Below are 14127 nucleotides of genomic sequence, written 5' to 3'. Positions count from 1 at the left end.
AGAGGAGGCCCCAGCCAAGAAAACCAAGACGGAGCAGCCAGTGAGATAGGAGAAAAACCAGGGAAATGTGGGATCCTATAAGCCAAGGGAGGTGGGTGTTTTGGAAAGTATGGAGTGCACCACTGTGACCCATGCGGCTGAGAGACTGAGTAAAATAAGAACAAAGAAGTGAAGTGACCTTTGGATGTGGCAACATTCCAGGCTGTAGTAACCTTGATTAAAGCAGCTTCATTGGCATGGGGTGAGGGCAGTGGGCTGGGGAAACAGCATGGGTACTGGAATGGGAGCTTAGCATTACAGGCAGTTAAGTTTGATGGTGATTGTCTTTTTGCAGTGTTTTCCCCCCTCAACAGATATTCCTCTCCACCTCAGGAACTCCCTAACTCCTAATTTTAAGCCCATCCTTCATTGCCCAAACCCCATTCCCTCCTTTAAAAGCTGACTTCTTACCTCTCCTGGAAGACTGGAGCTTGATTACCCCCCAAAGCCATCCTAGACACTTGAGTACAAGAGGCTCATTTACCTCGCCAGTGGTGAGAGAAGTGGGAAGACAGGTTCAGTAATAGCCTGGCTATTGGTCAATGACTTCAGATACAAAGAGGTTAATTTTTTTAAATTACGGTAATAAACTTTACTTTTTAAGAGAAGTTTTAGGATCACAGCAAAACTGATCAGAAAGTAGAGTTCCCATATACCCCCTCTCCACACATACCTCCCTCACTATTGATGTCCTACACCATAGTGTAGGACACTATACTATAATATAATGTAGGTACATTTGTTACAATCCATGAACCTGTACTGACACATCATCAGTCACCTGAAGCCCATAGTTTACATTAGGGTTCACTCTTGGTGTTGCACATTCTATGGCTTTTGACAATTATGTAATGACACGTATCCACCTTATACTATTAATATCATACGGAATACTTTCACTGCCCTAAAAGTCCTCTCTGCTCTGCCTATTCATCCATCCATCCCCACTAACCCCTGACATCTATACTGTCTCCATAGTTTTGCCTTTTTCAGAATGTCATACAGTTGGAATCACACAGTGTGTAGCTTTTCAGATTGGCTTCTTTCGCTTAGTAATGTGCATTTCAGCTTCCTTCATATCTTTTCATGACTTGATAACTCATTTCTGTTTACCACTGAATGACATTCCATTGTCTGGATGTACCACAGTTTTTTTATCCATTCACCTACTGAAGGACATCTTGGTTGCTTCCAGGTTTGGGCAATTTTGAATAATGGTGCCATAAACATCCTTGTTTAGGTTTTGTGTTTAACTCATTTGAATAGATACAAAGGAATTTGATTGCTGGATCTTAGGGTAAGTGGCTTTCAAAGTGGTTGTACCATTTTGCATTCCCAGCAGCAATAAATGAGAGTTCCTCTTGCTCTACATCCTCACCAATATTTGGTGGTGTCAATATTTTGGACTTTTGCCATTCTAATAAGCGTATAGTGGTATCTCGTTGTTTTAGTTTGTATTTCCCGATGATATATCATGCATATAAGCATCTTTTCATATGTTTATTTGCCATCTGCATGTTTTCTTCAGTGAGGTGTCTATTTAGACCTTTTGCCCACTTTTTAACTGGGCTGTTTCTTTTCTTACTGTTGAGTTTTAAGAGTTGTTTGTATTGTAGGGGATTGGCATATGGCAATCCAAAATATACCACTTTGGCATAAAGATTATTTTTAGCCTAAGGCAATTAAGAAGAAGCAGACATATGAAAAAATCCCTTGCCTTCCACCTCTCTACCAAGAAAGGCAGGATGATTCCTAATCACCAGAGACAACTGGAGACTCTTACCAGTTCAGAGACACTGAGAGGAACCTGCATAACAAGCATTACTAAAAACAACCTTATCTTCCAATAGTTTCTCCCATATATTTACTTTTTCACTGTTTGCCACCCCTAAAAGCCTTAGCCCCTTTTTCTTTGTCTTGTCACTTCTCCACAAATTTATTGTTCTTTATTAAGATGCTAGACAAGCTCCAGGTTCCAACCACCCCTTTGAGTTACTCATCACTGAGGTGTCTCCCCTGTGTAAGCATGACACACATTAATCAAGTGTTCGTTTTTTATTGTTAATCTGGCTTTCATCAGTTTAATTTCTAGGGCCCCAGGCACAGAACCTAGGAGGGTAGAGGAAAAAGAGGTTTTATTCTTCCCCTACAGTTTATTTTGGATAACAGTCCTTTGTCAGATATGTTTTTCACAACTATTTTCTCCCAGTCTATGGCTTGTCTTCTAATTCTCTTGACAGTGTCTTTCACAGAGCAGAAGTTTTTAATTTAATAAAGTATGGCTTGTCAATTTTTTTCTTTCATGGATTGTGTCCCTAGCATTGTATCTAAAAAGTCATCGCCATACCCAAGTTCATCTAGGTTTTCTCCTATGTTCTCTTCTAGGAGTTTTAGAGTTTTGCATTTTATGTTTAAGTCTGTAATTTATTTTGAGTTAAATTGTTTGTGAAGGGTGTAAGGTCTCTGTGTAGATTTATTTTTTGCACATGGATATCTTAGCTTAACGTTTTAAAAATGGATGTTTTTTCTTGATTATAAAGAACATGCTCACTGTAGAAATTTCCTAAAAGGCAAATATAAAGAAGACAATTGAAATCATGACTGTTAACACCTTGATGAATTACTGATTAGTCCTTTTCAACATGCATTTCAACATTCTTCACTATGCTTCTTTCATTTTGACATTATAATGTGACCACTTTCCTTAGGTAATTAAAAACTCTTTGTAAGTAGCATTTTAATAGATGTATTTTGCCTAGGTAGATCAGGTATTATCATTTACTTAATTTTCCTATTGTTGGCATTTTTATTTCTAGCTTTTATCATAATGCTGTGATGAACATCTTTGTATGGAAAGCTTTTCTCCCCCTCCCCCTCTGTGTTTCAAGTTCTTTCCTTAGGATAGAGAACTATCGGTAGATTTATGGAATCAGAGTGTGAAAAAAATAATATTAGAGCTCTTAATGCATAATGTCAAATTGCTTTCTAGGAATCTTGTACCAGTTTACAATCCCATTAGTGCCTATCTCCACTAAATTCTTACCACTATTAAACTCTGCCTTTAAAAAACCTTTCCTAATTTGATAGGTGAAAAATCATATCCCATTGCTGTAATTGACATTTCATTGATTACTAATGAGGTTGAACAAATGTTACTCAAATATTCATTTGTTAGCCATTTGTGGTAAATTTTATTTATAAATTATATAGTTATGAACTTGTTAATTTAAGCCACTGTTTTACCCAAGTTGCATGATGTTTGTTGGTTTGTTTTTAGGAAAACTGGAACAGCTTACATAAGAAAGATATTGCAACATAACACGCCTAAAGGATTTTTGTCGTCAGTTATTGCAGAAATTATAGACCCTTTTGGAATAGAGGAAGTGAATGAAAGCTCTTGTTTGTCTAGTTCCCTTTCCATTAATCAAGCTGGAAATTTCTCCTATAAGCTTACTCTTCAATTACAAAGTAAGTGTAGTAATATATCTCTCTGATGGCTGGGGAAAATGAGAAATTATCTTTTGGGAAAAGTGTTCATGCTCTTTTATAGAACAATAGATTTCAAAATTTAGTCCAATTGGTAATCTACAGAAGTCTACATATACTTAGATTCCTGGAGGAATTCTTTATTTCTAATATAATGAAACCTAGCTATCACTTCATTGATATTTCATCAATAGTAATACCTATCATTTATTTCTATAATATGATGTTATTTTGTCTTTAACAGTGCTCAGGAACAGTGAGAAAAGTCAAGAAGTCCAGACTTTACCCTACGTAATGAAATAATTTTGAATCACTGTCATGTAGCATATTTCTATTTCAAAGGATTATATGATAGATACATAGCAAAAGTTAGTATAGTTTATTATAAGGATTTGGGTTTTACTCTGAGTAAATGGCAAGGCTTTGGAGTGTTTTGAGCAGAAAGTGACATGATTGAACTAGCTGCTCTGTTGAGAACAGACTGGGCATGTGACAGAGAGGGCAAGAAGGAAAGCAGAGAAATCACTTAAGAGGCTATTGCAATAATCAGGTGAGAGATCCTATTAAATATAAGATGTCTGTTACTCATCCAAGTGGAGAAATAAGGTAGATATATAGAAAGACAATTCTGGAGTTCAGGAAAGACCTCTGGACTGGAGAAATACATTTGAACAGTCAGAAGGAGAAGAGAGAGAGAAAGGAGCAGAAAAATTATTTGAACAAATAATGGCTGAAAACTTCTATAACCTGGGGAAAGAAACAGACATCCAGATCCAGGAAGCCTATAGAGTTCCAAATAAGATGAACCCAGGGAGACCCACACCAAGACACATTATAATTAAAGTGTCAAAAGTTAAAGACCAGAAGAGAATCTTAAAAGTGGCAAGAGAAAAATAACTCATTACCTACAGTAGAACGCCCCCATAAGACTATCAGCAGATTTTTCAACCGAAACTTTGCACATCAGAAGGGAATGACATGATATAGTCAAAGTGCTGAAAGAAAATATTGCCAACCAAGTATATCTATCTACCAGCAACTTTGTCATGGAGAATTGAAGGAGAGATAAAGAGTTTTCCAGACAAGCAAAAACCAAATGAGTTCATCATCCTAGACTGGCTTTACATGAAATGTTACAGGAATTTCTTTAAGGTGAAACAAAAGAGAGCTAATCAGTAATAGGAAAATGTGTGAAAGTATAAATTTCACTGGTAAAGGCAAATATATAGTAAAATTTAGAATAATCTTATGTTGTAAATGTGGTAGTTAATCACTTATAAAGCTAGAATGAAAGTTAAAGACAAAGGTAGTAAAAAAACTAACTACAATGATTAGTTAATGGATACACAAGATAAAAATATGTAAATTGTGATATCAAAAACATAAATTGAGGGGGATAGAAATGTAGAGCCCTAGAATGCATTCAAACTTAAGTTGTTATCAACTTAAAATAGACTATTATAAATATAAGTTGTTTTATGTAAGCCCAGTGGTAACCACAAAGCAAAAACCTATAGTAGATACACAAAACAAACAGGAATCTAAGCCACTACAGATAACCACAGAAAATCATCAAATCACAAAGAAAGAGAGCAAAAGAAGAAAGGAACAGAGAAAGTATAAAACACCTAGGAAACAATTAACAAACTGCCAATAAATACATACCTATCCACCTTAATACATAAGGTGGTATGTATTCGGCCTTAACATATACATTCTTTGGTGCAGGTATGTATTTATCCACCAGTAAATACATACCTTCACCTTCCCTGGTGGTGCAGTGGATAAGACTCTGTGCTCCCAACAGGAGGCCCAGGTTCGATCCCTGGTCAGGGAACTAGATCCCACATGCATGCTGCAACTACGAGTTCACATGCCACAAGAAAGGAGCCCCCATGCCGCATCTAAGGAGCTGGTGAGCCACAACTAAGGAACCCTGGAGCTGCAACTAAGACTCAGTGCAACCAAATAAATAAATATTAAAAAAAAGACAGGAAATAAAAATTGTTGGGGAGGATGTGTAGAAAAGGGAATCCTTGTGCACTGTTGGTGGGAATGTAAATTGGTGCAGTCACTATGGGAGACAACATAAAGGTTCCTCAAAAAATTAAAAATAGAACTACCATATGATCAATCAATTCCACACCTGAGTATTTATCCACAGAAAATGAGCATGCTAACGTGAAAAGATATATACTCCCTCTTGTTCATTGCAACATTATTTAGAGTAGCCAAGATATAGAAGCAACCTGTGTCCATTGATAGATGAATGGATAAAGAAAATTGGGGGCTTCCCTGGTGGCGCAGTGGTTGAGAGTCCACCTGCCGATGCAGGGGACACGGGTTTGTGCCCCGGTCTGGGAAGATCCCACATGCCACGGAGCAGCTAGGCCCGTGAGCCATGGCCGCTGAGCCTGTGCGTCCGGAGCCTGTGCTCTGCAACGGGAGAGGCCACAACAGTGAGAGGCCCGCGTACCACAAAAAAAAGAAAAAGGAAAAAAAAAAGAAAATTGGGTGTGTTCATATATATATACATTAAAATATTATTCAACCATAAAAAAGGAGGAAATCTTGCCATTTGCAACAACATGGATGAATTTTGAGGGCATTATTGTGAGATAAGTCAGACAGAGGAAGACAAATACTGTATGACGTCACTTATATGTGAAATCTAAAAACAAGCAAACAACAAATAAATAAACTCAGAATAGATTGGTAGTTGCCAGAGGTGGGGGTTCGGTGAAGGGATCAAAAGATATAAACTTGTAATTATAAAATAAATAAGTCTTAGGAATGTAATGTAAAACATGGTGACTATAGCTAACACTGCATTGTATATTTAAAAGTTGTTAAGAGAGTAGATCTTAAAAATTTTCCTCACGAGAAAAAAAGTTGTAACTATGTGTGGTGATGGATGTTAGCTAGATTTTTGTGGTTATTATTTTGCAATATATACAAATATTGAATTGTGTTGTACACCTGAAACTAATGTTATATATCAGTTATATCTCAAAAAAGGGGGGGGAATCAAGTGGTCAGCATATATGATAGTTAATGCTATGAGATCAGATGAGATCACTGGGAAAGCTAGTGTAGGTATAGAAACGAAAAAGTCTGAGGTCCAACAGTTAGTGGTCAGAGAACAGGAAGACCAGATGCTCTGCTAGGAGAAGAACTAAGAGAGAGCATGTCTCAGAAACCAAGTGAAGAAGGTACTTCAAGAAGGAGGAAATGATGATGCTGTGCTACATGCTGCCAAGAGGTGAGGTAAGATGAGGAGAGAAAAGTGCCCAATGGATCTGTGTCAAGTCATTGGTAACCTTGATAAAAGCTATTGTTGGGTGGAGTCTTGTAGACAAAAGTCTGATTGGGTTAGGTTTATAAACTTCTGAGAGGCGAGGAATTGAAGATAGTGAATAAAGGCAGCCCTTTCAGGGAATTTCACAATGAAGGGGAGGAGAGAAATGATGTGGTAGTTGGAGGGAATGTAGGAAAGGATTTTTGCTGGTTTGTTGAAATGGGAAAAATTAGAGCGTGTGTGCATAATAAAGGGAATTATGAGATTCTCTTCTGACTACTTCTACTTATTTTTTCAGAATGAGGTGAGTATCATTGTTGACATGTTTCAAAAACATTTAAAAATGATGACTTCCCTCTCCTTCAAACAGCCATCTTTTGGCTTCCCTCATATCCTCTCTGATGGATTTTCTCCAGTCATTTCTTCTTTGTCTCCTTTGTGGAGTTTTTTTTTCCTTCCCATTTTTACATCATGGTGTTCCTTATGGTCCTGCCCTCAAGCCTCTTTTCTTCTAAATCTTCATGCTCTTCTTAAGCAATCAATTATTCATTTATTCAACAACTATTTATTGAGCATCTGCTATGTAATAGGCAGATCTTTAGGCCCTAGGGAAAACACTAGCTACATTATCCTTCTCTTATAAAATCACAATAAAGACTCTGGGTTATTAAGGCTCTTACCAGTTCTATGGTAAAGAAATCAGATTTCTTATAATTACTTAGCGCTATGTGGTTTTTTTTCTGCTGAGAATTTTATAGAACTAGTTTCACAGTAAAAACTGTGCTTGGCATATTTGCAATACACTTTCTACAAAATAATTTGAATTATAACCTGAAATCTGGCAAATGTGTCCTCTAGCTAAGACCATAATTTAAAAACTCAACTAGTGTATTCCTCAGTTATGTCCACCAGTATTACTTGGAGAACATTGGCTGTTTTATTTTATACCAAATCATTCCTGTTTTAGCTTCAGGTGTTACTTCCTCATTTCAAGATTCGGATATAGAAAAGACTGTGGTGATTCCCGGTTACAGCAGCTTCCTGATCACAAGGATTTTAGATAATGAGAATGCTTTAGCTATCGCTACCATGCCTGAAACAGTACCCCACAATATGACCTTTCTACAAGGCTCTTGGTTCTTATACAACTTTGGGCAAAGGGATGGACGAACATGGAACATACGTTCAAAACCGTGTAATTACTGGTTTCAACAACGTGATAATTCACTATCCCTCAATGTCCTGAAATACATTGATCTGGGGAAATCTCATACTTTAAAAATTAAAGTCATACCTAATACAAAAGGTAAGTTTATTTTTATTGGAAAATATCAAAAGGAAATGTTATTACTTTTCTTGAATGTAAAATATACTCTTTGATATTTCTTTTATCTTTGGTTTCTGTAGTAGGTGGAATTCTACCAATAACAGTATTAGCTCTAATTATTGAGCACTTATGCAAAGCTCTGTATTAAATGATTTTTTTATTCATTTTAAAATTTAATGTTTGTAACAACCCTAAAAGTCTAGATTTTAATCCTTATTTTATAAATGAGCTTAAATTACCAGCCCAAATATACACAGGATTTTAGTTTAGATTTTTGCTGCCCTCTGAAAAGAAAACATTACAATTACCTTTGTGTTGTTATAATCATTTCAAGTATTTATTTTAAGCCAAAAAAAAGACTTTTAAATAGAATTCTATACTTTGCTCCATTTTTCAAGATATTTATTTATTACAAAACTAATATAAAACTTACTAAAAATGATGGGGAAATGGCATGCTGGAAAGAAATAAAACAAAAAATTTTAGTAAATTACTGAGCTAGAAATTGAGGGAAAAATATGGAAGGAAGGGGAGGGAAAAAAGAAAATCCTGTCACCAGAAATGAAAAGGGAACCAAAGTCGAAAAAATTAGCTAATATGTGGCTCCTGGAAGGTTTTGAGGCTCACACATAGGCCATATAGGCAGTGGGATGAATTTTAATGCCCAAGCATTAGTAGAAGATGTAGACCTTTAGACATTTCTACCTTGTGGTAGGAAGTTGGAAATGAGAACATTAAGTAAAGCTGGAACCATCAAATTGTGAAGGGTGAAGCGAGGATAAGGAAAATGCTACCCAACAACTCAAAGAAAGAGGTAGGGAGATTGTCATCTCCACGGAACTCAAAGAATTTCTTGTAAAAAACCCAAACTCCAAGACTGTGTAACACCTAGATACTACCCACCAAATACAAGAATCCCAAACTGAGACATCATTAAAATGCCTGGGTCCCAGCATAAGGAAGCACAAAACCCTCTGTAGGAATACTTTCATAAACAAGGTAACATGGAATTCCACAGAAAAATCAATCTTCATGAACATAAATTGAGGGAAAGAATTTTAAAACCATGTAAGGAAATGACCCAACATAAGAGAAGCTCAACAAGCATAGGAAACAAAGTTTTAATCTTGAGTTGATGGAAAAATCAGAAAGACACTATAAAAACAATTGTAAAGTATAAAATATGTAAAACTCTTAAAGAGATAAAAGAAAGCATATGAACCATAATGAAAGGACAAAACACTATTTAAAAAAAAACAAGCTTATTTGAAAAACATAACCAAGTGCAATTTATAAAAATAAAAATTATAGGCTTTGAAAAAAATTGGAGACAAGTATTTCTATTTCCGTCAGTATTGTGAACTAAATATTCTGAAAAAAACTTCTTTCTGAAACCCTTAGAATCCTTTCTGTTTGATTATATGACTAATTGTCCATATTTCCTTCAAGTAATTTTAGGGTTTTAATTTTATGGCTTTAACTTTCCACCTAATTATTTAATTTATCTACACTTTGTTTTGGTGTATTACAGGTGGTTAGGTAGTTGTTCCAACATCACTTATTGAATAATGTATTTTTTCTTCACTGATTTTTAAAAACAATGCAATTTACCTATTATTTTGACCATTTCTGGGTTTTAAAAATTCTGTTCCTTTGTTATTTCTCTGTATTCCAGTACAAATCCCAAATGTTCTAACTACTGTAGCTTTAATTGTATTTAACAACTAATTTGTTATATTTTAAACTTGTTCAGTTTGAAGAAACAAATAATAATCAGCAAATCAACTCAGTTGCCTCTTTGAAGAAAAACCTAGTCCATGCTATTCAAGATGTGGTTCCTGGACCAGCTTCATTGGCATCACTTGGGTGCTTGTTAGAAATGCACAGTCTTTGGTGGTTGCAAACAAATTTTAGGTTTTCTTTTGTATTTCTGCGAAAAATGCCAATGGAATTTTGATAGGAATTACAATCAATCTGTAGATTGCTTTAGGGGTATGGACATTTTAACAATATTAATTCTTCCAATTCATGAACATGAGATGTCTTTCAGCTTATTTGTGTCATCTTCAGTTTCTTTCACTGGTGTCATAGTTTTCAGTGTACATGTCTTTCACCTCCTTCGTTAAATTTATTCCTAATATTTTGCTCTTTTTTTTTTTTTTTTGCGGCACGCAGGCCTCTCACTGCCACGGCCCCTCCCTCCACGGAGCACAGGCTCCGGACGCGCAGGCCCAGAGGCCATGGCACACGGGCTCAGCCGCTCCGCGGCATGCGGGATCCTCCTGGACCGGGGCACGAACACGCGTCCCCCGCATCAGCAGGCGGACTCCCAACCACTGCGCCACGAGGGAAGCCCTATTTTGCTCTTTTTGATGGTGCTATAAATGGGGTCATTTTCTTAATTTCTCTTTCAGCTAGTTCATTGCTAGTGTACAGAAACACAACTGATTTTTGTGCATTGATTTTTTATCCTGCAACTTTGCTGAACCTTTTTATTCTAACAATGTTTTGATAGAGCCTTTAGGGTTTTCTAAATATAATATTCTGTCATCTGCAAACAGACACAATTTTACTTCTTCCCTTCTGATTTGGATGACTTTTTTCTTTCTTAATTGCTCTGGGTAAGTCTTCCAGTACTGTGTTGAATAGAAGTGGTGAGGGGGAACATCCTTGTCTTGTTCTTCATCTTAGAGGAAAAGCTTTAAGCTTGAGTATGATAAGTATGAGTATGATGTTAGCTATGGACTTGTCACATATGGCCTATATTGTGTTGACGTACGTTCCTTCTAAACCTAATTTGTTGAGAGTTTTATTCATGAATGGATGTTGAATTTTGTCAAATGCTTTTTCTATATCTGTTGAGATAATAATTTTTATCTTTCATTCTGTTAATGTGGTGTATTCGCATTAAAGACCCTGAGTAGCCAAAACAATGTTGACAAAGAACAAAGCTGGAGGAACCACACTTCTTAATTTCAAACTCTATTACAAAGCTATATTAACCAAAACATTATGGTAATGGCATAAAAACAGATGCATAAACCAATGGAACAGAATAGAGATCCCAGAAATAAACTCATGCATACACAGTCAACTAAGTTTTGACAAGGGAGCCAATGGAGAAAGAATAGTTTCTTCAATAAATGGTGCTGGGAAAACTGGACAGCCATGTGCAAAAGAATAAAACTGGACCCCTATCTTACACCACTCACAAAAATTAATTCAAAATGGATTAAAGACTTAAATGTAAGACTTGAAACCATTAAAATCCTAGAAAAAAAAAAAACATGAAGGAAAAGCCCCCTTGACATTGGTCTTGGCAATGACTTTTTTTTGGATGTGACACCACAAGCAAAGGAAATAAAAGCAAAAGTAAACAAATGGGACTATATCAAACTAAAAAACTTTTGCACAGCAAAGGAAACAAAAGACAAAATGCAAAGGCAATCTTCAGTAAGTGTGCTGGGAAAACTGGACAGCTACATATCAGAGAATGAAATTAGAACACTCCCTAACACCATGCATAAAAATAAACTCAAAATGGATTAAAGACCAAATGTAAGGCCAGACACTATCAAACTCTTAGAGGAAAACATAGGCAGAACACTCTATGACATAAATCACAGCAAGATCCTTTATGACCCACCTCCTGGAGAAATGGAAATAAAAACAAAAATAAACAAATGGGACCTAATGAAACGTAAAAGCTTTTGCACAGCAAAGGAAACCATAAACGAGAAGAAAAGACAGCCCTCAGAATGGGAGAAAATATTTGCAAATGAAGCAACTGACAAAGGATTAATCTCCAAAATTTACAAGCAGCTCATGCAGCTCAATATCCAGAAAACAAACAACCCAATCCAAAAATGGGCAGAAGACCTAAACAGACATTTCTCCAAAGAAGATATACAGATTGTCAACAAACACGTGAAAGGATGCTCAACATCATTAATCATTAGAGAAATGCAAATCAAAACTACAATGAGATATCATCTCACACCAGTCAGAATGGCCATCATCAAAAAATCTAGAAACAATAAATGCTGGAGAGGGTGTGGAGAAAAGGGAACCCTCATACACTGTTGGTGGGAATGTAAATTGATACAGCCACTATGGAGAACAGTATGGAGGTTCCTTTAAAAACTAAAAATAGAACTACCATATGACCCAGCAATCCCACTACTGGGCATATACCCTGAGAAAACCATATTCAAAGAGAGTCATGTACCACAATGTTCATTGCAGCTCTATTTACAATAGCCAGGACATGGAAGCAACCTAAGTGTCCATTGACAGATGAATGGATAAAGAAGATGTGGCACATATATACAATGGAATATTACTCAGCCATAAAAAGAAACGAAATTGAGTTGTTTGTAGTGAGGTGGTTGGACCTAGAGTTTGTCATACAGCATGAAGTAAGTCAGGAAGAGAAAAACAAATACCGTAGACTAACACATATATCTAAAAAAAAAAAATCTAAAAGTCTAAAAAATCTAAATTTTTAGATCTAAAAATCTAAAAAAAAAAAAAAAAAAAAAAAGGTCATGAAGAACCTAGGGGCAAGACAGGAATAAAGACGCAGACCTACTAGAGAATGGACTTGAGGACACAGGGAGGGGGAAGGGTAAACTGGGACAAAGTGAGAGAGTGGTAGTATATATATGGACATATAAACACTACCAAATGTAAAATAGATAGCTAGTGGGAAGCAGTCACATAGCACAGGGAGATCAGCTCAGTGCTTTGTGACCAGCTAGAAGGATAGGGAAGGTGGGAGGGAGGGAGATGCAAGAGGGAAGAGATATGGGATATATGTATATGTATAACTGATTCACTTTGTTATAAAGCAGAAACTAACACACCATTGTAAAGCAATTATACTCCAATAAAAACGTTAAAAAATAAAAAGGAAAGGCAGCATGTAGAGTGGGAGAAAATATTTGCAAACCATATATCTGATAAGGGGTTAATATCTATAATATAAAAGGAACTCATACAGCTCAATAGCAAACAAACAAATAATCCAATTAAAAATGTGTAAATGACCTGAATAGACATTTTTCCAAAGATATGCAAGTGGCCAACAGGTATATGGAAAGGTATTCAATATCACTAATCATCAGGGAAATGCAAATCAAAACTATAATGAGATATCACCTCACACTTGTTAGAATGGCTGTTACAAAAAGACAAGAGATAGTGAAGTGCTGTTGAGGATGTGGAGTAAAGGGAACCCTTGTGCACTCTTGGTAGGAATATAAATTTGTTCAGTCACTGTGAAAAATAGTGTGGAAGTTTCTCAGAAAAGTTAAAAATAGAGCTACCATATGATCTAGCAATCCCACTTCTGGGTATTTATCAAAATCAGTATCTTGAAGAGGTATCTGTACTCCCACTTTCATTGCAGCATTACTCACAATAGCCCAGGTATGGAAACAACATAAGGGTCCATCAACAGATGAATGGATAAAGAAATGTGGTATATATGCACAAAGAAATACTATACAGCCATAAAAAAGAAGGATGAACAACATGGATGAACCTGGAAGACATTATGCTGAGTAAAATAAGCCAGAGAAAGACAAGTAGTGTGTGATCTCACTCATATGTGGAATCTTAAAAAAAAAAAAAATGTCTAACTCATAGAAATAGAGTGCCAGTTGACAGGGGCTGGAGGATGGAGAAAATGGGCAGATGTTGGTCAAAGAGTATAAACTTCCAGTTATAAAATAAATGTCTTGGGGATATAATACATAGCACGATAACTATAGTTAATAATACTGTACTGTATAGTTGAAATTTGCTAAGAGAGTAGATCTTAAGTGTTCCCACCACACACACACACACACACACACAAAATGTGAGGTGGTGGCTGTATTAATTAACTTAATTATGGTAATCATTTCACAATGTATAAGTACAACAAATCTCCACATTATACACTTTAAAAATATACAATTTTATTTGTCAGTAT

General features: G+C 36.0%; 1 protein-coding gene across 1 annotated transcript in view; it reads left to right on the top strand.

Moving 5' to 3' along the window:
- Nucleotides 1–14127, top strand: part of CATSPERB (cation channel sperm associated auxiliary subunit beta) — a 131212-nt gene that overhangs the window by 94308 nt on the left and 22777 nt on the right. The window contains 2 exon segments of the mRNA XM_049706594.1: nucleotides 3317–3507; nucleotides 7791–8129. Of these exon segments, the coding sequence (XP_049562551.1) occupies nucleotides 3317–3507; nucleotides 7791–8129 (530 nt within the window).

Source organism: Orcinus orca, chromosome 2, assembly GCF_937001465.1.
Source record: "Orcinus orca chromosome 2, mOrcOrc1.1, whole genome shotgun sequence".
Classification (NCBI taxonomy): domain Eukaryota; kingdom Metazoa; phylum Chordata; class Mammalia; order Artiodactyla; family Delphinidae; genus Orcinus; species Orcinus orca.
This window is presented reverse-complemented; position numbering and strand designations above follow the sequence as displayed.